Genomic DNA, 24,453 nt, shown 5'->3' on the forward strand with positions numbered 1-24,453 from the left:
AGTTATATTGAACCAGCGTTTGAGTGACATTCCATGTGTACAATTATACAAAACAAAACTCGAATTAAGGGTTGCAAAATTGCGATTAGTTTAAATTAATATATAAAGACATTGTTTCATGCAACTTATGACACATACTTAATTTATTTAAAAATTGGTTCAAATTTTAATTAAAGTTATAAATTATCACAAAAACTCATGTGAGATCCGATCTCACAAGACAATTTTGTGATATACATATTCTATTTGAGTCATTTATAAAAAAATATTATTTTTTATTATAAATATGAACATGATTGATATGTCTCACTGATAAAGATTCACGAAATCGTCTCACGAGAGAACTAATCATTTTTGTCATTCATATATCATACATACAACTGATCATTTATATATTGAGTAGGTCTCTTGTGAGACGGTCTCACGAATCTTTAACCGTGAGATGGGTCAACCCTATCGATATTCACAATAAAAAGTAATACTTTTAGCATAAAAGTAATACTTTTTCATGGATGACCCAAATAAGATATATGTCTCACAAAATACGACCCGTGAGACCGTCTCACACAAGTTTTTGTCTGATATATTATAAATCTTTTATCAAACGATTGCAAAATATATTATGGAGTTAATTAAATATTTGTACGGAAAGTTGAGATCGGGAAGATGACACGAGAAACGATAAAAGAATTCGTCGGGATTTGTGTTTAACATAAACTGTAAAAATTTGTGTGTATCAGATTTCAGTATTGTCCCAAATGTTGTAGACTAGGTTTCTTGTGAGACGGTCTCACGAATATTTTATCTGTGCGACGGGTCAACCCTATCGATATTCACAATAAAAAATAATACTCTCAGCATGAAACTTAATATTCATGAATGACCCAAATAAGATATTTGTCTCAGAAAATACGACCCGTGAGACCGTCTCACACAAGTTTTTTTCATTGTTATAATACGCAGTGACAACATGCAATAGAATAGTGTATCACACAAATAAATAAATTTTTTAAAAATAACTCATAGATAATTATGCACAAGTATAAATATTTGTTCGATACCTCGTTGCCTCGTGGCAAAATAATCGCTATAAAAATAACTCGAGTTTACAAAAACCAACACTAGTGATTCTATAAAAATATATTCCTTAACACGTTAATGAATCAAATTATATCCCAAAACAAATAATCAAATTTAAAAAGCGTCAAATTAAAAAAGCGCATTCAAGAAACGCAAACAGTGCGTCGAAAACTGGAGCAAAAAAACACGATATTCAATCAACATTTTCACAAGTTTTGGCTTCAGATGACTTCAACAATCACAACAGCACGTTATAGGAGCAACGAAGATCTTCAAACTTGCGACGCTCTGAGATTTAATCATTTTTTTTATTATATTTCTCGTCGTGCAAAAGTTTTTTTTACAGCAACTAAATTCTCTTTATATAAACTCATTTTCTCATAGAGTTTATTCCAAAAAGAAATTATGTAAGTATTGAAACAAGAGTTTTATTATAAATAAGCTCTTTTAAACAATAATATCATACGAGTAGTTCTCTTGTGAGACGGTCTCACGAATCTTTATCTGTGAAACGGGTCAACCCTATCAATATTCACAATAAAAAGTAATAATCTTAAGATAAAAAATAATATTTTTTTATGAATGACCCAAATAATAGATCTTTCTCACAAAATACGATCCTTGAGACCGTCTCACACAAGTTTTTATCATATCATATCATGAGAATCTTAGCATAATTATATAAATCTAGAAAGTTAAAATGCTTAATTAATTTTTTACACAATCTGATTCATAAAAAATATATAATTTTTAAAAATAAATTATATATTGAAAACAACTAATTATTTTTTAATCAAATCGATCTTGCGCCATTCAATTAATTAATCTTCAAATTGCATTTACTTGGATTTCAAGGATAAGGGCAGTTTAGTCAATTTACTTCAATGGAGGAGGAGCCGTACCGTGTGACATGCTTGGACGTATTAAAAAGCAATTATTATTTTTCCTCGAAAATAAAAATAATGTAAAATATTCAATAAAAATAAAATGTCAACTTAACTTCTTGGTTGAAAATAAAACAAGTGGGTAGTTTTAGGCCACAAAATCAAACCGAATACACACACACACACACACACATACACGCGCACACACACATATATATATATAAATTTGTATGTATATTATCTATTGTTTTATTAAGAATCTGATTTTCAAAAAAAAAAAAGATAATAAAGATAAATTTGGTGTCATAGTCTATTTTTTTTGCTTGTTCATTTTATTATTTCAAATTGTAATATGATTTTTCATTAATTTATATAATTATAATATCTTTATATTTAAATATAAATCAAATTAATTATTAAAAAACCGTACAAACACACGATACATCACATCAACCGTTTTAAAATATTTGATTTACATTTAGATATTTTTCGATTATTTAAAAATTAAAAGCAAGCATTTGAACAGGTTTAATATGACTAAATTGAATAAAATGTTTGACTAGATTTATAACAAAATATTTACTTTTCATATAGTCCAGGCATTTAGACATATAGAGATAGTTTTCCGCGAATAATACATTTTTTTTTTACTTTTAGGTGATTTTCTTTGAAGAATAAATTATTTATTAATAGTTAAAAAAAAAAAACTTAATCTAAACTATTTATTTTATTTTGAAAACGTATTTTTTGAAAAAATAATAAAAAAAATGTAATACTGCTTTTTTATGTCTCCAAAAGAGTAAAAATATTTCCAGGAAATATGAGAGAAAAAGGATTCTCCGACATTTATTTTGGCCCAAGTATTTATCGACGTCCACGAAATCAGTATACCTATCTGAATTTCCATTCACAGAAGTATTTTTCATTTTTTAAAAAATAAATATTTCGATAAACTTTTAATTTGTCGAAAATGGTTCTTAATGAGCTACATGACAAATTATTTCAAAAAAATAAATTTATTGTAATAATATGTTTTTTTTAGTATAATCTAATTATTAAACCAGTACTTGTATTTATTTTTAAGAATCAACTAAATAAATAAATTGATTTATTAATTTCATTTGATGTGTTAGTTCTTTTAACTGAATAATATAAAGATTTTATACGATAAATGATATAGTTGTAACCATTTAATAGATCTCTTGTGAGACGGTCTCACGAATCTTTATTTGTAAAACGAGTCAACCATACTGATATTCACAATAAAAAGTAATACTCTTAGCATAAAAAGTAATATTTTTTCATGGATGACCCAAATAAGATGTCTGTATAACAAAATACGATCCGTGAGACTTTCTCACACAAGATTTTGCCAAATAAAAAACCAATTCTCGTTCCACCTTGTGACATCGAGAACTTTCTATGTAATCTTCTTCGTATGGTTCAGGAAGAGCAATTTGGATAATCTAATGTGATTGAAAATACAATATCTGGTGCTGTGCATTTTTTTTTACACAAGATGATGATCTAATATGGTTGAAAATACAATATCTGGTGATGTGTATTTTTCTACACGAGATGATCGGTTGATCGTCTAATGGACCTCACACAATGTCAGATAAAATTAAAACAAATTCGGAGAAAACGAAACGATCAACTGATAATCTCGTGTAAAAAGTGTACAACATCAATTACTGTGTTTTCAATCACAGCAGATGATCAAAATCCTAAAGAGCAACTAGACAGTCCAAGGCTATCTAACGCCTCGATGAACAAACTAATTTTTATGTGGGCATATATAGTTTAATAATTAATTACACGTTATTTCAGTTCTTCTTCGTCGTTATTTTATGATATTTTATTTTACTTAATTAAATATACAGAATAATTTTTTTTACTGATAATAAGAAACTACATGGCATAAACCGTTGACAAAAACAACAAGACAATGATAATCGTAGCTTATTGACTTAGTCAGATCATTAAATTTTCCACTGCATATAATTTTTTTGTGTGAATGATTTTTTTTTTTTTAAATATTCACGATCTGTATTATATTATAAAAATGAGAATTTTAAAACATAAGATAAATAACACGTTAATATTTAATCCATATGACGGAATCAATGATGCAACATCAATGTTTTGTATTAAATAGGTGTTTCGCAGCGAATATATTTTATTAAAAACAAATAAAAAATGTAAAAATTTTGTTTCTATTTGATAAATCTAATAGAATAAAATGATAATTTTCAATATTATTATAATTTTTATGTTTGGTTCATCCATAAAAACAAAGAGAATTCTCGTTACTACATATTCTTAATTTAATACGAAGATTAATTCCTTTTTTGATATTAAGGAATGATTGTTCTGTTTGCAACTCCATCAACTTTAAGGAATATTTATATTATTCCACCTCTACATTTAATTTATTCCACGACTCATTTTATTTTCTCGTTATTCCTTAATCAACAATAATAGATATCTGACAAAAACTTGTGTGAGACGGTTTCACGAGTCGTATTTTATGAGACAGATCTCTTATCTAGGTCATCTATGAAAACAATATTACTTTTTATGCTAAGAATTTTACTTTTTATTGTGAATATCGGTAGGGTTGACCCGTCTTACAGATAAAGATTCGTGAGATCGTCTCACAAGAGACCTACTCTAGATATTTATACTACTAATTAAAAATAAATTTTCTAAAGTAAGAGAATTTTGGTGTGTTGGTGAAAGTTTTTTTTTTTAAAAAAAATTCCATAATGTTTAAAAAGAAAAATACGTTAAAAATTTAATTAAACACTCCCTCACTTCCTATTCAAATTTTTAATCAAATCAACTCACATCTATTTTTTATTTTTCATCCATATAATATAGTCAAATGTTAATTTTTGAATGATTAATATATTTGTTAATTTTTATAAAAATATAGAGAGTGATGTTATCTAATTATATTGAAATAAAAAAAATATTTACCACATAACATAAAGTAACCAGTAAAACAATCGGAACAAGAAAACACGTTAGGTTTATGAGTAAAATATAAACGAGAAAACGACGTGAAACGCGTGAGGGACATTTCAGTCATTCGATCACGGACTTCCAGGAAAATACTTCGGCCAAAGGGCAGTTTCGTCAATCCAATCCTCTCGTTATTTATTTATTTATTTTTTTTTGAGAAATTTCATACAGGTATATATAACTGGAAAACTGAGTGCCAATTCCAATTGCATCGATCAAACACATCAAACCATTTCAACGTGCATTTGAGAATCAAGAAATTTTCAGCAAAAAGCTCACATTTTGGTGAATAATGGAAGATTCATCAGATGGGCCGGCGAGTTTTCGGACACAGGCCAATGCTTTGCTCAGGAAGAATTTGACTTTTCAGGTGTCTGCCCATTTGAAGTGTTTCATTAATCACATTTTTGGTTCTACTTCTCGATAGTTATTGGATTAAATTTTATGTTTCTTGATTGTTCAATGGGTTAAGTTTCCAGAGGCTTTGCTAGAGTTACGTTTAGCTAATCTCTCAGTTTATCGTTAGTTTATCTTGAATTGTAATTTATGGTAGAGGGTAGTTCTTGTTTATCTCGCTTGATACTGCATTTATAGAGTTTATGTTAACTCAATTTTATGTTATTCTTTGCTTTCTTTCTCTCTTTCTCCCTTGCTTTTTTGAAGTTGCGGAAATTGTCCTAAAACAAAGGGATGAAATCGAATCATCTAAATTATCCACCGTATTAAAAGTTGATATTGATTACTGTTTTGTGGCATGCATTCATTTGTGACTTAGTTTTACGTGTGCTTGCCTGGTCGAAAATTTAGATTAATACTATTGTGGTCAATATTTGGTCGCTCAATAAATGCTAGCTACCAATAAAGTTGGTTTTGATCCATAAAAAAAAAAGCTTTACTGCAGCTTTGTGCTTTACGTATACTATTTGGGGATTCATTAAGCATATCTGATACTTCTGTAACATCATTAGTTGTTTCTTCTAAAATTTTATACAACTTTAATTCATGTAATGCAATTATTTGAATGTCAGGTTAAAAATAATTGGAACCCCATTCCCGAGGGAATTGATGATAGTTTCGAACTAAAGTTTCGGTTGTGGATTGAAATAGTAAAATTTGTTTGTAGTCCTTGAACTGATTTACCTTTCTTCATTTTTTTCATTTTATAATTTTCAGAAACGAAACAGCAAGGCTAATCTTCAACTTGTTGCAATCCCATTGTTTCTTTGTTTATTGCTTGTCCTCATCCAAATTTTGGTGAACAACGAATTAAATAAGCCCTCAAACAAGTGTGGATGCACTTGTGTTGATACTAATGGTGATGGCCAATGTACGAGGGTTTGTGGTATTGAATACTCGACCTTGGATCAAGTGGCCACCTGCCCCATTCCTCATCCACCAGAATGGCCTCCTCTATTACAGTTGCCGGCACAACAGTATCGTGCAGTGAAAACTAATTATATCCCGTATTCGGATTTGCCTGATGAATCATGCAGGAGAACAGGCTCCTGTCCTGTTATTATACTTATGACAGGGAGTAATCAGACACTTGGACGGAGTATGTCTCTGTTCGTCTTACTTTATATCTGTCAATGGATGTTAAAGACAGTAAATATTAAATGTCTCATGAAGCTAATTGCTTTAACTTTTGAATGATATTTATTCAATTTAGTATTAGAGCTGGTACATGGATGAAGTAATTTGCTCAGGTCTCTTCTCCACCATTAATGACTACGAATTTCACATGCTAGGCTTTGGTTGAATGATAGTTCTGGTACTTTCTTGAACTTTAGGAGGCATGCTAAAACCAGCAAATATCGAGTGTTTCATATCTCTAACAAGTTAAACTTTTAAATGAGGTGGTCACTCTATATTGGTAGAGAAGTTACTCATACATCTGTGGATGACCTTGATAAGACGTTTTATGCTTTTTCTGTGACTTGACAGGTGTGGCTGGCAATATGTTTGAACAGTCATTTAATATAAACGCCTCTGATATTCTTTACAGTATAGCCGGCGAAGCTTTGGTTAGTTGTATTTCCATCTCCTTTTTGTCATTTTCTCAGTTCTATTATCTTTTTCTTCATTCCTTGTGATGATGGCATGTGCTTTGTAGGTTAAGCTGCTCGTTGTTACACAACACATTGTTTCAATGTTAGCATTTTATTTTTTATGTTACAGGGTTCGGAATCAAAGACTCAATTTATCAATTATCTCGAGCCAGCTTTCTTTTCAGATCTTCCAGTATACTACGTGCAGCCTCAATGTGCTTCGAACTCTACATTTTCTTTCCCTCTCCAAATAGGTCCTGTAGAACTGCAAAAAGGTGGCATGCATGGACGAGTTTTATTTCCATCAGCAAATAATCGGGCAACCACTTTCATTGCTTTTTATTATATTTATTTGTCTAAAATCTAGATGTAAGCTGCATTCAAGGCTCAAATTTGTGGCGTAATAGTACTTCAGAGATTAATGATGAGCTATACAAGGGATATCGTAAAGGGAATCCAGAAAGAAAGATCAACGAGATTGTAGCAGGTGCCGGACTAAGAATTGTACCCTTTATCTATACTTTACTCCATTGCCTGGATCATCATTTTATTTAATCATTTTTGTTTCACAGCCTATGATTTTTTGAATTCAAATGCAAATCAGTTCAATGTGAGCATATGGTACAACTCTACCTATAAGAACGACTCAGGCAATCAGCCTCTTGGATTGACGCGGGTGCCTCGCTCAGTCAACTTGGTATCTGAATCCAAATACGATGCTCTTTATTTACCTACTCTATGGTTCAAAGACTAGAACTTTTTCTTATATGAAATGGTTTGGACTTCAATAGTTTATGGGGATTGAAAATTCCATGACCTACACAAAATGAATATGTTTATTCTAATATTTTGAGTTCTTACTATAACATTGTTCACTATATTTGTCAGGTATGCCATTTCTCTTCCTTTCAAATATTTAGCCATATGCAAGAAGTGACAGCATTTTAAAACTTGTCAAGCTTCCCTTCTTGGTTCATTGTAATGATTTGCATGATATTGTTTATGTTTTAAGTACTGATAATTATTTTTCAATTAACATGTTAATTTATAATATGCATGAAAGATGACATAAAAATATTCTAATATTCGGTGCACGCTCGTGCAGGTATCAAATGCGTATCTCCAACATCTGCTTGGACCTGCAACAAGAATGCTTTTTGAGTTTGTGAAAGAAATGCCAAAGCCTGAAACCGAACTTAGGCTGGATTTCTCCTCTCTCCTCGGTCCACTATTCTTTACATTTGTTATTATGCAGCTGTTCCCTGTAAGTTTGTGCTGATATTTCCCCTTGCAATGAGATAGATGCACCTTTTAATTGGGACATGGAAGAGTTTTTCATATGTAGTACCCTAACTAAAAATTAACAGAAGGAAGGAAAATGGCCATAAATCCACATTTCCAAATCAATTGCATCTAACAAAGCATCTAGAGTTGCTATTTTTATTCTGGTATTTTTCTTTTGCACTTGACCCAAGAAAAAATTGCTATAGTTTTCAAATTTTTGCTTAGTTTGCTGTTGTAAATCGAAAAAAAAGGCACCTTAGTACTTAGAGGAAGAAGAATGTCATTGCTCGAAATTACAAATATTAAGGTTGATGCTACAGCTTTATTCATCATGCTATCTGTAAGTACTTAAATTGACTAACAATTTGAGAGATGTTTAAAAGTTCAAATTTATTTTTCTTGCTGAGCAGGTTGTACTGATAGCTTTGGTTTATGAGAAACAATACAAGCTAAGAATCATGATGAAAATGCATGGGCTTGGAGATGGGCCTTATTGGTTGATATCTTATGCTTATTTTCTTGTAATATCATCAATCTACATGATATGCTTTGTGATTTTTGGTTCGGCTATAGGTAATAACACAACTACATAATTTCTAAATTGCTCCACATTTTTGTATAAAATTTCATGCCAAATCCGGTACAAGTTGACCTAAACACTGGAATTTTCAGGGTTGAAGTTCTTCACCTTAAACGATTATAGCATCCAGTTTGTATTCTATTTCATTTATGTAAACTTGCAAATCTCCCTGGCATTTCTCTTGGCCGATTTGTTCTCCAATGTGAAGACTGCTACAGGTGTGAATCATAACAGCTGCAACTTTTTTGGCGATCATGTCAAATATATTATCTGAAGTTATAGGAATTATTTCCGTCTTATACTTAATAATTCTTGCAGTGGTGGGGTATATGTTAGTTTTTGGAAGTGGACTATTGGGTGGCTTTCTTTTCCAGTTTTTTCTACAAGACACATCATTTCCAAGTAAGTGAAATTTTATAATGTAAGTGTATTACCTAGTTCAATATATTTTCTTTTGTTTTGGAACTAGAGTTTTGTGAATAGTATGAGCAATACTGTGAGCTTGTTTCAGATGTGAGCTAGAACCAACATAAACTATTTCCTTTCAGTTGATTCGGTTAGCACGTTATTTCGTTTTTTAAGTACTCATAATTAATTGATTGGAGTTTCCAATTTTTTAAATCATAACTTTTCACAAACCAAGTCATATGTTGTATCTATTCGTTTGGAATTTAGCTTTAATGCTAAATTAGACATCCAAATTGAATGCCTGTGGACACATTTTTTGAAAGTTTTGATTTTTTCAGCATCTTTAGGCTAAGTCTAATATTATTGTTTCCAATGCTGTTTTTACAATCACAAGATAAACCTTGAAATAATGCAGAAGCTGGGATTATTGCATTGGAACTGTATCCAGGATTTGCCCTTTACCGAGGGTTGTATGAGTTTTCACAATATTCCTTCCTCGGAAATTACATGGGAACTGATGGAATGAGATGGAAAGATTTAAACGATAAAAACAATGGAATGCAAGACGCCATGATTATCATCTTAGTGGAATGGTTGGTTGTTCTAGGCGTCGCTTATTATGCAGATCAAGTTGTGTCATCTGGAAGAAGTCCTCTATTTTTCTTGCGTAACCATCAAAAGAAGCTATCATCTTCCTTCCGTAAACCTAGTCTCCGAAGGCAGGGGTCTAAAGTTTTTGTTCAGATGGAGAAGCCAGACGTTGTTCAAGAGGTAGGTTGATTTCTAAATTAGTTCAAAATTGCGATTGAACTAGCAATTGATGATTTAAATCAATCTTGGTCTCTTCCATATAGATGTGCTGCCCTTTTCAGTTCAGATATTTTTTACCATTTCCTATCACATCTCTTGTTATATTAAGTCAGATGTATGGCAAATGTAAAAATTTGAAACGTCTCTTGCACACACCGTGCTAAATACTATAAAAAGATATATTAGAATTATTACATAAGATTTGGCTGGCCTTTTCCATATGGAAGCTTATTTATCTCCATGAAAATAATAGTGATTAGAAGGTACAGTTAAGGACAGATGTAGCATGTTCTGCCTAACACCATGACTTTACACTATGGACATATTAATCCAATGTAATTTATTTTTTATTAACCTTTTTTCACTCATTTTATTTTATCGTTGCTTTGTGCAATTTGTTTAGAGAGAGAAAGTGGAACAGCTGCTACTTGAATTAAGTGATAGTCATGCCATAATTTGCAACGACCTCAAAAAGGTATATCCGGGAAGGGATGGAAACCCTGAGAAATTTGCTGTGAGAGGTCTTTCCCTTGCTTTGCCCCAAGGGGAATGCTTTGGCATGCTCGGTCCGAATGGTGCAGGGAAAACTTCATTCATTAATATGGTAAGTTTAGATTGTTATTTATTATTATTTATTGAAACCATGAAACATTAGTTCCATTCTGTCATTGGGGAATATTTTTTAGTTGTGTCCTTGTGGGTGTATTTTGTTGAATTATGTAAATATGATAGAAATATATGAGAAGATGCAGCTATAGGAGATCACTTTCTTACTGATATGATTCTTTGGACAGATGATTGGGCTCATAAAGCCAAGTTCTGGCACTGCCTATGTTCAGGGCTTAGATATCAGGGATGATATGGATAAAATATATACCAGCATGGGTGTATGTCCACAGCATGAGTAAGATACAATACACGATGATCAAAATTTAAATTATTACATTTTTTCATTTAGTTCGTCAATTCGTTAATCCTCTCATCTGTACATGCGTGTTTGTTTGTAACTATTTGCAGCTTACTCTGGGGAACGCTAACAGGAAGGGAGCATCTACTGTTCTATGGAAGGCTTAAAAATCTCAAAGGTTCTGCACTGACTCAAGTAGGTTTATATCACTTTCCTGGATGCATTCCATCGTCAAATATAATTACTTAAGTTAGAAATCAGAAAATATATTCTGAAATTTTATAAATCAAATAACATATTCTAGAATCGTGTCAAATGGAGTGAAAATTTAGTTTTTCTAGATATAACGCATTGAAAATTGTCTTGATTAGTCCCCCTGTTCATCCTTGATTGTTCATAATATGATGAATTTATGACATGACCGTATTGATAATCTGATGCAGGCTGTGGAAGAATCTTTGAAGAGTGTCAACTTATTTTATGGCGGGGTGGCAGACAAACAAGCTGGGAAATATAGTGGTGGTATGAAGAGGAGGCTTAGTGTTGCCATTTCACTTATTGGAGATCCCAAAGTACGTCTAGATCCTTATCATAGCTTCTGTTCATTTGATAGGCTACTAGATTTTAAGAACCTTTTTTACTCTTTGGTATCTTATTTTCATGAAATGGTTCTTAAAAGGTCGTGTATATGGATGAACCAAGTACTGGACTTGATCCTGCTTCCCGAAACATGCTGTGGAATGTTGTGATGCGTGCAAAACAAAACAGAGCGATAATTCTGACCAGTAAGTGCATGCATGCTCATTTTTAGACATGGATTCTGTACAGGAAGATTTGTCAACATTTAAATATAAATTATGTGGACTCTCAGAAATGCTTTTACAAATATTTTCAGCTCATTCAATGGAAGAGGCAGAGAATTTATGTGATCGCCTTGGTATTTTTGTGGATGGTGACTTGCAGTGTGTTGGAAACCCTAAAGAGGTAATATGATTTGTATCTTTTTTATTCTGCATCCTCTGAGATGCATTAGCTATTGTTCAACGATGTTGTCCTATGTAAATTAGTTGTATGTAGTAAATCCACACACCGAATCATTGAATTGAAGTCTCAGTTGTATGCCTTGGTGTTGTTTAAAACAACATGTATATCGTATGTGTATCATGATGTACCAGATTTCCTGCAAGAGGATCAGTTAAGAATGCAATGCAGCCTAACATTTTTTTTACTTAATCTATCTTCAAATGACAGCTCAAGGCCAGATATGGAGGATCATATGTACTTACAATGACAACATCCTCGAATCACTGACGAAGAAGTGGAAATTTGGTACGAGAACTTTCTCCAAATGCTAGCAGGGTATACCATATTTCCGGAACACAAAAGTTTGAGTTGCCAAAAGACGAGATCAGAATAGCCGATGTTTTTGAAGCAGTTGAGGATGCTAAGAGCAGATTTCCAGTTTATGCATGGGGTCTAGCGGATACGACGTTAGAAGATGTTTTTATTAAGGTTGCAAGAGGGGCTCAAGCATTCAATGTTCTCTCGTAACAATGTCCTGTGAGTTGATTGTACAATATGGTCACATTTCTGTATACCTTAGTCGTCTTTGCTACTGAAAGGACTCGATAGAAAATTACCATAATTTTTTATTTGAAATTACAACTTTTACAATAATCGAGAGTTTATTCAAATTAAAATTAATCAATTGATTATGATACGTTACTCCAATCAAGAATATCAAATGCATTTATCGTCTAGATGAAATTAAAGAAACAAACTCTAGTTACTGAATTTTATTACAAGAGGCAAGCATAAAAAAGCAAGGGAAATTTTGTTTTTGTTTTTGTTTTTTTTGTTTTTTTATCGCTCTTGATTTATTTTCGAATTGGCATTTGTATTTGACGTTGAAACTTTGCATAGTTTATCTTTATTAACCTTAATATATGCTGTTAATTCACAATTCTTTCAACGAATTTTATATTAATTTAATTTAATTTTGTACCAATGTACTAGATTAATATTCTAAGTAAAGAAATGAGATGTATTTATTTAATCGAACCGAGTTTCATATATATCATTATTTCTTTTACTTAGCTAGCTACAACTCAATAATTCTGTTCTTCTCCGATGTGCGATCATGTATATCGACAAGTGCCGAATGCTGCAACGTCAAAACCATAAATAAGGTCAGATCATATATATATATATATATGTGTGTGTGTGTGTGTGTGTGTTTTTTTTTTTTTTTTTGAAAGACATGAAGAGGAGTAAAGAGATCTTACAAGGGTCAGTAACAGCTGTGTAGCCAATTTCAAGATTGCAATAACCTGTAGCCCTGTATATCAAATTAAGGGCGTAAGATGCATGATTCTGCAATGTGTTTGGCTCGAAACATCGACCGCCCGGCCTAATATCTCCACAGTCAACTTGGGTGCATGCATAGCCTAGAAAGCTTTGCAACTTGTCTGCAGGAGCGGATCCTCTTACCACACACCATATCGTGTTCTTCAATACATTAGAGAACTACTATTAATTGTTTGGTAGGACGACAAACGATATATGATATATGAATAGCATAATGATTTATAACTACAAGTCTACAACCATTTATGTAATCAATTAATACATTATCTTTCATATCAAACGGTGCATGCCTTCTCCGATCATGTTATGATAATGAAGTATTTGAATGAACGTCTAATTTGAGACAAGAACTTGTTATATATATTCACTTATTATGTACAAACCTGATGAATTTCTTGACCTGCAGAGTTGTGTGTGGCAGAAGAGAACATAACAAGGCCAAAAAAGAAACTAGCAAGGAACAAACGAAAATGGGCGTTCACCATTGATATTTGCTTCTGATTTGCAATTGAAAATTGAATGTTCGTCTTAGAACATTAACAAGACTCAACCTCTGATTTTGTAGAGTGGCTGCATTTGTTCCACGAAAATTTTCGTAATCTTGCATTTAATGGATTATATATGGCTCATTTAGTACTGCTTTTCGGGATTTGATTATCCTGACTTTATGTTTTACAATATCCTGACTTTATGTTTTACATATTATGGATTATATATATATGGCTCATACCCAAGGCAATGTGAGGAGCTCCGATATGCTTCCTTCTTACCATGGCGTGTCCTCTTCGTGTTTTTGGCGTAAATAAAATGGCTGAAGTGATTATGTTCTTCATTCAAGTAAATGAAGCTAGGAATTGAACCAGTGTTTAGAGTAAAGAATGAACATAAAAAGATCTTGATTAAAGTTTTTCTTGGCTCATATTTTATTGTTTGTATTGATTGTCTGTGCAATTCTTCTTGTTCTTGTCCTAAAAGTCGGTTTTTTTTTTTCTTAAAAAAAAACTTTTATCTAGTCGGAATGCTTATAAGACGCAATGTTAATAATATTGGTACTGAGTTATTACTTCGATGAAATATGACTAAAATCAAGTGTGTTTTGAATATAAATATCAGCCAAATTAAATGTGCTTCAAAGATTCTTCAACTCTCAAACAAAAAATGCATTTATAAAAGAGGGGAAAAATAATCAAACTTTTAAAAGTAATTTTTTTTGGAACATTTTCAAACATAAATTTTAATATATATAAATATCGACCCTCGATTATTTATCAACTCTTGCTTATGAGTTGTATCAACACTTGTCCGAAATTTGTGGAAGTGGTCGCTTGGTTGGTGAATAAGCCAATCATCCCCAATTATTTGAATCTCGTTGTATTATGTTAATTAGTATAATCATTGTCTAATCAAGGACAAAATTTCACGACATATAATCTTAGTTATGACTGGTATTTGACAGTTGATTACTTTTTAATCTATATTACATTATAAAGGTTCGATTTTTTTAATGCTGTTCATTTGATTTCATTCAGTAAGAACAGAGAATTGTGCATGCATGGGGTTTGAGCTTGCAAAATCCCTCTCCAAAGTTTCAACAAATACAATGCTTTTGATCAAGAATAGAGTAAACTACTTGAATTGAATAGAATGTCTAAGTTGGTGGAGTAGGTAAACTGTTTGGTTAATGATTATGAGTTCGATTTCTTTGGACATTTTATCGAGCGAGTTTGTTGAACATAACTTGCCTAATATGATTATACTTGACTAACGTAGTTTACTGACTGTTATATTATTCGAGAGTTTATTCAATACTTACCGAAAATACCAAAAAAAAAAATGTAGCAAACAAAGCAAAGTTGACTCCTAATATAAGACGTACAACTATAGAGTCGCACAATCAATTTTTGTTCAAATTTTTATCACTCTCTTTGCTAACGACTGAAAATGAATCGAGGAAGAGATCGACTACTATAAGCAATTGTTTTTATTTTCATTTTTAAGACATGCAAGTTATTTTTCCAAAACATATTTCACCGTATTACATATGCAATCCTTTGTTGTGATAATTTATTCGATGATCTGGCTTTTACCTAGGTTTGATTAGGTACGGTATATAAAGTTTTTCAAATAATATCATATATCGTACTGAAGAATGAATATCGATATCGTATAGAAATTTCGGTATGCCAATATACGGTATAATATAAATTCCATATCGTTCTTATAACAAAAACCGGTATACCGGAATTTTGGTATGATATCGGTATAATATTATCTATACTGAAACTAGAAAAAAAATTATGTTATTTATATCGAAATACTGAAATTGTTTTGATGTCAAACAAATACTGAAATTGACATTATTTTATAATTTTTAAAATATATAAAAAAATTCAGCATTTCGTTATATCGAATTTTTTTAATGTTTTCTAACCTACTTTTGCCTTAAGTTAAATTGCTAGCGGAAACCAAGTTATTGGAAATTGGGATTTCATTTTTTTAGAAATTGGAATTGGGGTTTCTAATATATATATTGAACGATAATTACTTTATTTGAATAGTTTTTTTAAATTTTTTTTTTTCTGTCGGGCAAAGGGCTGAAATAAATTCATTAATTTTGACGAGAACAATATATAACGCATAGGAACAAGTTTCCTAAAAAACAACATTTGTTCGTATCTGCATCAATCATGTCAACATTATTGCAATTAAATGGTCTTTTAAAATCACATGGAAAAATATTCATTTGATCCAAAGTTTTTGATTAGATCTCTTGTCAGACGATTTCACGAATCTTTATATGTGAGACGGGTCAACTTTACCGATATTCACAATAACAAGTAATACTCTTAGCATAAAAAGTAATACTTTTTCATGAATGACCCAAATAAGAGATCCATCTCACAAAATACAACCCGTGAGATCGTCTCACGAGAATTTTTGTCAAAACGTTTATATTAGTAAAAGAATTGACGGTAGTTGTTGTTTTTTTTTCCATAATTTCAAGTTCATACAAATGAAACTTTTACTTTTAATATTAAATTTTCTATCTTAATTTTACTCCTAACATAATCTATAATTTCCAATATTACTATGTAAATTTCAGTCACGGGTCTGGGAAGTTGAAAGGATCAATTTCGAATACTTTGAGACAACGAATTTTAGTTTGTATAAAAATCAATTCTTAATTATCAAGCCTAATTTTTTTTTTCCATAATCAATTGCCAAAAAAAAATAAAAAACAAAAAATGCACTTATTTTACCCCACCTCTCAATTCCAGCATGGAAAAGACAAGTGAACAAAATTGAAGCATCAAATCATTCATTATGCTAAATAAAAAAAATAAAAAAAAAATAAAAACAAAATCACTCATTGCTTTTCAAGCGATTCGATTGATTTTACTCTCTTACGGATTAGGCAAATGTCAACATTTATATTCAAATTATTTTTATAACAGAGTTCGTGTCGGCATCTTTGCCACGCTCTTTGGTTAACATTTAAACATTCTTCACATTATATATATATATATATATATATATATATATATATATTAGATGGGATTCTAAAACCAATTTTTATTTTAGTTGATGGAGCGATTTGTTGCGATAAGTTTTTCGAATCGAAAATATTATTTCAAACTTGAGATTTTAGTATCAAATATGTTATCAGTCATCAGCGACTAAAATAACCGACAAATAAATGATAAAAAAACATGTTACCTGAAATGGATCAATTTCAAATTGAAAATTAATTTTTTGAAACCAAAAGGATAAAATCATATAATTGAAAATCTGAAACCTTAACAGTTAACGTGTTCAGAATAATCTGGTAAGGAAGATGCCAATTCCAAACTCCTCAATTCTACTAAATAAACTCGCTCAATAATTGAACAAATATTTTATAATATACACACCCGTGAGATGTTAAAAGATTTAAAAATATCGGATTTTAGACATTTAATTTGTTCGAAAAGTTCCATAATAAAAGAAAAATTAAAGTCTTTGTAGGTAAAAAGGGTTATTTCATAACAAGGAATTTGCACACTATAAAATAATATGGAGAACATAAATATTATTATTCTTGAAAATTTAATTAATTAATAGTTGAAGAGAAACCCTAAAAAATTTAATATAAGTTGGGCTTATTCTGTCTGATGGCTACTTTGGAAAAAGAGCAAAAAATTGTGGGCCAATTGTACAACTTGCTGAGATAAATATATGGCCCATAATTTGTCCCTACAGTAATTAATTCGGATCCGAGTACCGTTGGCTATTTTTCAATCGATCCAAATTCACTCCTCTGTTTTTGTTTTTGTTTTTTTTAAATAAAATAAAGAAAAACGTTTTTTTATACTTTCCTTAAAAAAACATGAAAAACATCGACTTTAAATAGTCTTTTCGATATATTAATCATTAACTATATGTCTGATAATCATAGATTTGTAGTAATTTTAAAGGTGTCGGAAAAACAGTACTTAAAATGTTGAGTAGGTGTCCTGTGAGACGGTCTCACGAATATTTATTGGTGACACGGGTCAACCATATCGATATTCACAATAAAAAATAACACTCTTAGCATAAAAATTAATACTTTTTCATGGATGACTCAAATAAGATATCTGTTCCACAAAATACGACCCGTGAGACATCTCATGCAAGGTTTTGCCTAAAATGTTTGGGGGTCTTAATTTTCTATTTGTGGCGTTTTGTAACAAACCTTTACAAGTGATTTCCTATTTAAGAGTCTCATTTGTCAGTCTCAGAAGAACCAGATCAAAGGAACATGCCTAGTGAGCAATAACCAAAAGGTTCGAGTCTTTTTTTATACAGTACATTATTAATAATAAGAATCTTGAGTTTATATAATCACACAAGCTGGAATGCCAAACAGAAGATTTACAGCAGATGAGGCTAATGATCTCATCTTGAAATTACAAGCACTGTTGCCTGATTCAAGCTCAAGATGCAAAACAACAAGGGTAAGTACTATCTTTTCTTTTCATTTGCTCCAAGTTTCTTGATAAATTTATTAATACATACATACATACATACATACATACATATGTATGTATGTATGTATATGTATAATAGGTGCGAGCCTCAAAAGTTCTGAAGAAAACATGCAATTACATCAAGAAACTGGAGAAGGAGGTGGACTGTTTAAGCGAAAAACTTTCTAAGCTTATGGCTTCTGTAGACATCACAAGCATTGATGCGATTACTATAAGAACCCTACTCCAGCAATAAAGGAAGGAAAATGAATAATAAATCAAACCCGAATACAACAAAGGCTAAAAGAAATGGATTTTTGAGGATAATGCAGATGTTTCATGATATGATCACAGGTGGACCTGTGATTCTATAGTTTATGATATTTATTTTTAATTTGCTATTTTATATATAATAATTCTAATATTATTAATTGGCTAATGTCAGTTTCATCAGTTATACGATACAATGCTGCATGTTGTATATTTGACATCTCGACCAAATTATATATGATCAGGCATACTGAATCTGGAATATATAGTCGGCAGGAGTTGCTAATTTGATCCGATATACAATTTGTAGTATATTTACAGATATATTATCATAAGTAAATTTTAAAGTTGACAATAAATGATAATCTGTACAAGGTTGAAAAAGCCCGACAGGTCGGCAGTTTTCACGAGATCCGAGTTTGATTTGACTGTCGTATATTTCTGCTTCGTTGGTTAGAATTTGTGAACGAAAATGTCAACTGAAACTATGACACTGCGCTAAGGATCTTTTGTCCAGACTGAACAGAGTGATGTCCCAAATCTTGTATTTATTTAGTTATTTAGGTTAAGTTTGGTTGGAAGGATAAGATAAACTAATGATTAGTATGTAAATGATGAAGAAAATGATTGTGGTAGGATTGTAATATATGGTGTAAAATAATATTATGTTTGGTAAGATTTTTAAGTGTAGGATAATTTTGAATTTTTTGATGAAAAGACAAAATTGCCCTTCCCCTTCGCGGCGGCGGCGAGGGCCGGCGGTCGGCCGGCCGGAAACGGCTGACGGGGGCCGGCGGCCGGCCGGCCGGAAATGGTCGGCCAGAAACGGCTGACGGGGCCGGCGACGGGGGCCGGCGGCCGGCCGGCCGGAAATGGTCGGCCAGAAACGGCTGACGGGGCGGCGGCCGGAAACGGCCAACCGGAAAAATCGGCCGGCACCGGCGCCGGCGGTCGGTGGCGGGAAGTGGTGGTGAGTTTGAATATAATAGAGGGGTAAAATTGGAAAAATAGGAGGTATTAAGAGTTGGATAAATAATCCTAGGGGGTGAGGAGGTATTATTTTAACCTACCTAATATAACATAATCATTCATAGGAGGGATTGATTTGATTAAATAATCACGCGTACCTAACAGCTGACTAGGCATGATAAAAAAAATAATACCCCCTAATCCTGGCAACCAAACACCCCCTTACATTGTAATATCAGTTAGATTATACGTAATCGATATTTTTTTAAATCTACCTCTATTCATGAAATAAAACCACTCTTGATGAGAAAACCCCACTTCTGTGCTAGAATCTCAATGGATATATTATTCAAAAAACAATATAGATTGTTATCTACGAATTAAACTAAATTATAGTGAAAAAGATGTATTATACATATATATAATATAACATAGTAATTTTCGAGTTGAATTTTAATCTTAAATTTGTAGACATGTAATCGAGTCGATTTGTTAATGAAATGGGTGATTTTAAATAATTAGAAAATAAGACTCTAGATTTTTATTTATTTATATTATTTATCTAATTAAAAACCCCCACTCATATTCATGTGAACATGTGCTCTACTCCAAGAGCTTTCCACATGACTTCCTCCATTCGACTTCAAAGATTTTCTCAATCCCTTCTCAAAGAAACCACCCCAAATCTCTTCTCCTCTCCTCAATTACTTCTGAATTTCCGTTCTCACTACCCTTCAACTCCTTTCTACTCTACCAGCCGTATTCTTCATAATCAGGATCCCAAAAACACTGCTGTCCAATGGAACCTCACGATCAGGGATGCATCAGCCACCAATCCTCTAAAGGCACTCTCTTTATTTCAGCAAATGCTGGAAAATACTGTTGAAAGTACCCCAATTTACATTGACCCTTTCATTTACGCTTCACTGATCAAAGCTTGTAACAAAGCTCAGGCCTTTCTTGAAGGTAAATCGGTACATGGCCATATTATTAGGCTGGGACTGGACTACAATGTGAATACATTGAACAGTCTTGTATGTTTTTACTCAGGTTCTGTGAATTTTTTGAGTTATGCTGCCGTTTTATTTGATTCAGTTGTGGAGAAGAGTGTTGTCGCCGTTAATTGTATGATATCTGGGCATGTTAGAAGAGGAAATCTTGATTTGGGTCTAAGCTTGTTTGTAAAAATTCTAAGGGGATGTTTTGGTTCTAACGTAAAACCCAATTATCTTAGTTTCTTGATTTTGATAGCCGGTTGTGTTGAATTTGGTGGACGAAAAAATGGAACGGCTCTACATTGCTGTTGTTCCAAGATGGGATTTGACTGTAATGTTGAAATCTGCAACGTGCTTATTGATTTTTATGCTAAATTTGGATGTATCGTTGATGCTGCTACTGTATTTAGAGACTCGCCACAAAAAGATTTGATTTCATGGAATACCATGATTTGGGGGTATGCTAATAATGGCCATTCCGTGGAGGCGCTTACCTTATTCAAAGAATTGAGAAATACAAATATAGGAGTTGACAGGGTATCTTTCAGTTGCTTGATATCCTCCTGCGCAGCTCAAAAAGATCTTAATTCAGGGAGGATGATGCATGCTCTTGCAAAAGCAGTTGGGATCGAGTGTGATATCTCAGTAGGGACAGCACTTATCAACATGTATGCAAAATGCAGAAAACTAGCGTGTGCGATGGAACTTTTTGATGATTTACCAAAGCAAAATATTGAATCTTGGAACACTATGATGCATGCATATGTTGAAAATGGACTAGCCATGGAGGCTTTAAAGCTATTTGATCATATCAAGCATAGAAACCTAGAACTCGACGAAGTAACAGTCCTAGGATTAATTATGGCCTGCCGTGATTTGGGAAACCTAAATCATGGTATTTATATTCATTCTTTTCTGCTGAGTAAAGACCTCCTTAGAGACAATACCTGTCTAGGTAATGCGCTTATTGATATGTATGCAAAATGTGGGAGCATGACACAAGCTAAAGCAGTTTTTGACCATATGATCAACAAAGATGTTATCTCGTGGACGTCTCTCATATCTGGTTATGCTATAAATGGTGAAAGTGAAAAATCTCTTGATACTTTTAAACATATGTGTGATCGGAAAATTGCTCCTAATTTTGTTACCTTCATTGGAGTTTTATCAGCATGTGATCATGCTGGTCTGGTTCATGATGGGAGAAATTTATATGGTACTATGAAGCATGTTTACGGCATTGAACCCCAGATTGAGCATTATGGTTGTTTGATAAACATGCTTGCTAGAGCTGGAAGAATAGACGAGGCTCGAAAATTTATTGGAGAAATAGCTTTGGAACCAAATGCAGTTGTTTGGCGAATGTTGATTAATGCATGTAGTGTTTATGGCAACATCAATCTCGGATTAAACTTAGTTAGTAGCATGACGGAACCAAACACTTCACATGATTCTGGAGATTGTGTAATTTCATCCAATATATTTGCTGTAGCAGGAAGATGGGCTGATGTTATTTCTCAGAGAAACTTAATGTTTAAACAGAGATCTCCTAAAGTTGCAGGGAAAAGCTCGCTATCCTGTCTGACTGAGTGATAGATATCAAGAAAACCTAATTTCAGTTATCTGCAGAAGCCAAGTCTGAGAAAATGCTTCAAAACCAGCTGAAAATCTATGTTTGTTAATAGGCTGATCATGCAGCTTGATGTTCAGTTGCTACCAATCATCGCCTGTTAATTATTTTCTGCAGGCTATGACAGATGTGGTGGCATTTGTCAAGAAGCTCGTGAGTGGTAGTAACGAAGGCTAAAAGGTGAACAGACGAAGGTGGATCTGCTTTTGAATAATGAAATTATATAAAATAACATAACCAGGGACTTGTTGCTTATATAAGCAGACAAGCATGAGAAGTGTTCTTCTCAACAAAGTTGTGTTGCCCTATGTTTAAAGAACGAAGATGGACAAACTGCAACGGAAGTAATGCAACAAAGTACTGAAAATTTACGAGGCAGATGTCCAAATCAAGTCTTGTATCTGGTCTTATAATATGGAGCTCTAGCTTGAGCGTCTCTTTGACTTTGGCAAAAGCTATGTTTGATGGTTTATATACATAAGTCTCATCATCTTCACACGTAAGACTGGATCCACTAGTTATTATCATGGATGTGGTCATTCTTTGGTTTTGCTACGGGTTGATTTAAACAAAGCCGGTGTCTGGAGTTGCTAGTTCATATATTAAACTTGTAAAAGGACAGGCTTCATTCGACTTGTTTTTAAAAAATCAAATCCTTGATGAGTTAACTGGCAACAGGTTTTGTCCTGTGTGATTCGTTTGCCTTCACAGATTTTCATAATTTTGTTCTATAAAAAATTTATTGAGGGTTGCTTCATCTAAAGTTTTTATGTTGTCAGGGTTAGATTCCATCATTGTCTTTAGGGAACTGAAGTGTCTCCTCTATTGACTTTCCCATTATTTTTGAAGCTGTTCATCAGATGACAAAAACACCAGGCAACTTCCGTTAGTCTAATCTGCACATGGTTTTTGCTAGTTTAACCTTCAGCTGAGTTACGCCGGGTTAACCTGATGTGTTAGCTTCACTGTTTAGTCATTATAATACACTATGGGGGTACACATTCTCCCTTCAACTGCAGCACTCCCATGTCTTGGAAACAGAAATCAGCAGTTTTATAAGGTGATAAGCTCAATAGCACAGCCCAAACCAGAAGTCTAAAATATTATGAGGATAGGATTTCAGTTTTGTTAGTCACTCCAAGATTAATCTGATATATGGACATCTTCGCACTCTGTTATATGAGGACTGCAGTTTCTAAGCATCTTTTTCCTTCCATAAGTTTACAAAGCAATAACAGTTTCAACAGGGCATGGATCACACCAAAACGCTCACCAATAACATCTGCACGAGCAAACGCCATTCGTTAAAGAGTGATACCGATTCCTATTTCTCAATGCAATCTCCACTTTGTATACTTTAGAAATCAGTCTCATCACGGTGTGACAATCTTTGCATACACTCTCAAGTTGTTCACAATTCTCAAGACACCGCCCTCTCTCAATCTTGCCATCCCAAAAGCAATAGCCAACTTCTCACTGTGAGTAATAACTGCATTTTCCTTTTCCTCCTCTTCAATAGCATGTAAAAATTTTAACATTAGGAATGTTCTCCTCCTATTCTTAGTCTTAACATGAGCTCTTCTAGCTTCTTATAAGTCACCGTTGTTACATCATCCTGCTTGGCACCTGCAACAAAAGTATACATGACCTTCTCAACTTCAATCATACTCCAACCAGGAGTTTTTGTTTTTGTTTTCTTCAGCCATTGTCCACTGCCCTGCTACTGCATAAATATTAGACAATAATATGTGATCACCAGAATTTTCAGGTCGGCGAGCATAGTCCAACGCTGCAGAAAGGTTGACTGAGCAGTGGAGTTTGAATTTTCCGGTCGCAAAGGGATCGGAGTCCAGGCCGCTCTTTACGGCAAAGGCGTGTAATTGTTGGAGGGGTTTGAGAGTCTTGCAGCTATTCAACAACGAGACACAAAATTGAAAATTGTTCTGCACTATACATTTACAACCTCGTCGCCCAGCTTTTTGCAACGGCTTATATGTTACACGTTAAAATTCTTTCAAAAGATGATTAATTTTGCTTATTTTACCTTTCAAAATTCCATACAATGCTTCTCCTTGGTTAATTAAGATTTTAGTATAACAAAGATTCAGTTTTCAAAAATATTTGTTTTTCTCGAGCAAATCACCCACTTCTCGGCTTCCAATTCTACGTGAAGATGAAAAAGACGAAACGAAGAACGTAAGCAGGA

General features: G+C 32.8%; 2 protein-coding genes and 2 long non-coding RNA genes across 5 annotated transcripts; 3 read left to right on the forward strand and 1 right to left on the reverse strand.

The window, feature by feature from the left end:
* The first annotated feature begins 5,155 nt into the window (after positions 1-5,155).
* On the forward strand, positions 5,156-12,728 carry LOC142542339 (ABC transporter A family member 7). Its single transcript, XM_075648931.1, has 18 exons — positions 5,156-5,361; positions 6,165-6,546; positions 6,936-7,015; positions 7,170-7,314; positions 7,407-7,526; positions 7,612-7,736; positions 8,145-8,303; positions 8,734-8,896; positions 8,996-9,121; positions 9,222-9,305; positions 9,727-10,082; positions 10,525-10,725; positions 10,916-11,025; positions 11,139-11,223; positions 11,472-11,600; positions 11,708-11,813; positions 11,924-12,012; positions 12,280-12,728. Exons 1-18 carry the CDS (start codon positions 5,284-5,286, stop codon positions 12,337-12,339), a joined length of 2,598 nt encoding a protein of 865 aa, XP_075505046.1. The 5' UTR covers positions 5,156-5,283; the 3' UTR covers positions 12,340-12,728.
* Positions 12,729-13,075: 347 nt separating this feature from the next.
* On the reverse strand, positions 13,076-13,913 carry LOC142541403 (uncharacterized). The gene is made up of 3 exons (XR_012819331.1): positions 13,779-13,913; positions 13,314-13,536; positions 13,076-13,192 (listed from the first exon to the last, which is right to left on the reverse strand). It is a non-coding gene; the product is annotated as an uncharacterized LOC142541403 (long non-coding RNA).
* A 4,249-nt stretch (positions 13,914-18,162) lies between these two features.
* LOC142541404 (uncharacterized) lies at positions 18,163-18,532 on the forward strand. The gene is made up of 3 exons (XR_012819332.1): positions 18,163-18,200; positions 18,284-18,371; positions 18,484-18,532. It is a non-coding gene; the product is annotated as an uncharacterized LOC142541404 (long non-coding RNA).
* Positions 18,533-20,221: 1,689 nt separating this feature from the next.
* Positions 20,222-24,213, forward strand: LOC142542340 (putative pentatricopeptide repeat-containing protein At3g05240). Of its 2 annotated transcripts, XM_075648933.1 has the most exons (3): positions 20,222-20,588; positions 20,718-22,746; positions 23,027-23,896. In XM_075648933.1, the coding sequence occupies exons 1-2, from the start codon at positions 20,246-20,248 to the stop codon at positions 22,208-22,210; spliced, it is 1,836 nt and encodes a 611-aa protein (XP_075505048.1). In that variant the 5' UTR covers positions 20,222-20,245; the 3' UTR covers positions 22,211-22,746; positions 23,027-23,896. The 2 variants fall into 2 exon arrangements, with proteins under 2 accessions (XP_075505048.1, XP_075505047.1); XM_075648932.1 differs by having other exon boundaries at positions 20,222-22,746; positions 23,027-24,213.
* The last annotated feature ends 240 nt before the right edge of the window (positions 24,214-24,453 follow it).

The sequence above is a fragment of the Primulina tabacum genome, chromosome 4 (genome assembly GCF_025594145.1).
Source record: "Primulina tabacum isolate GXHZ01 chromosome 4, ASM2559414v2, whole genome shotgun sequence".
NCBI classification, from domain to species: domain Eukaryota; kingdom Viridiplantae; phylum Streptophyta; class Magnoliopsida; order Lamiales; family Gesneriaceae; genus Primulina; species Primulina tabacum.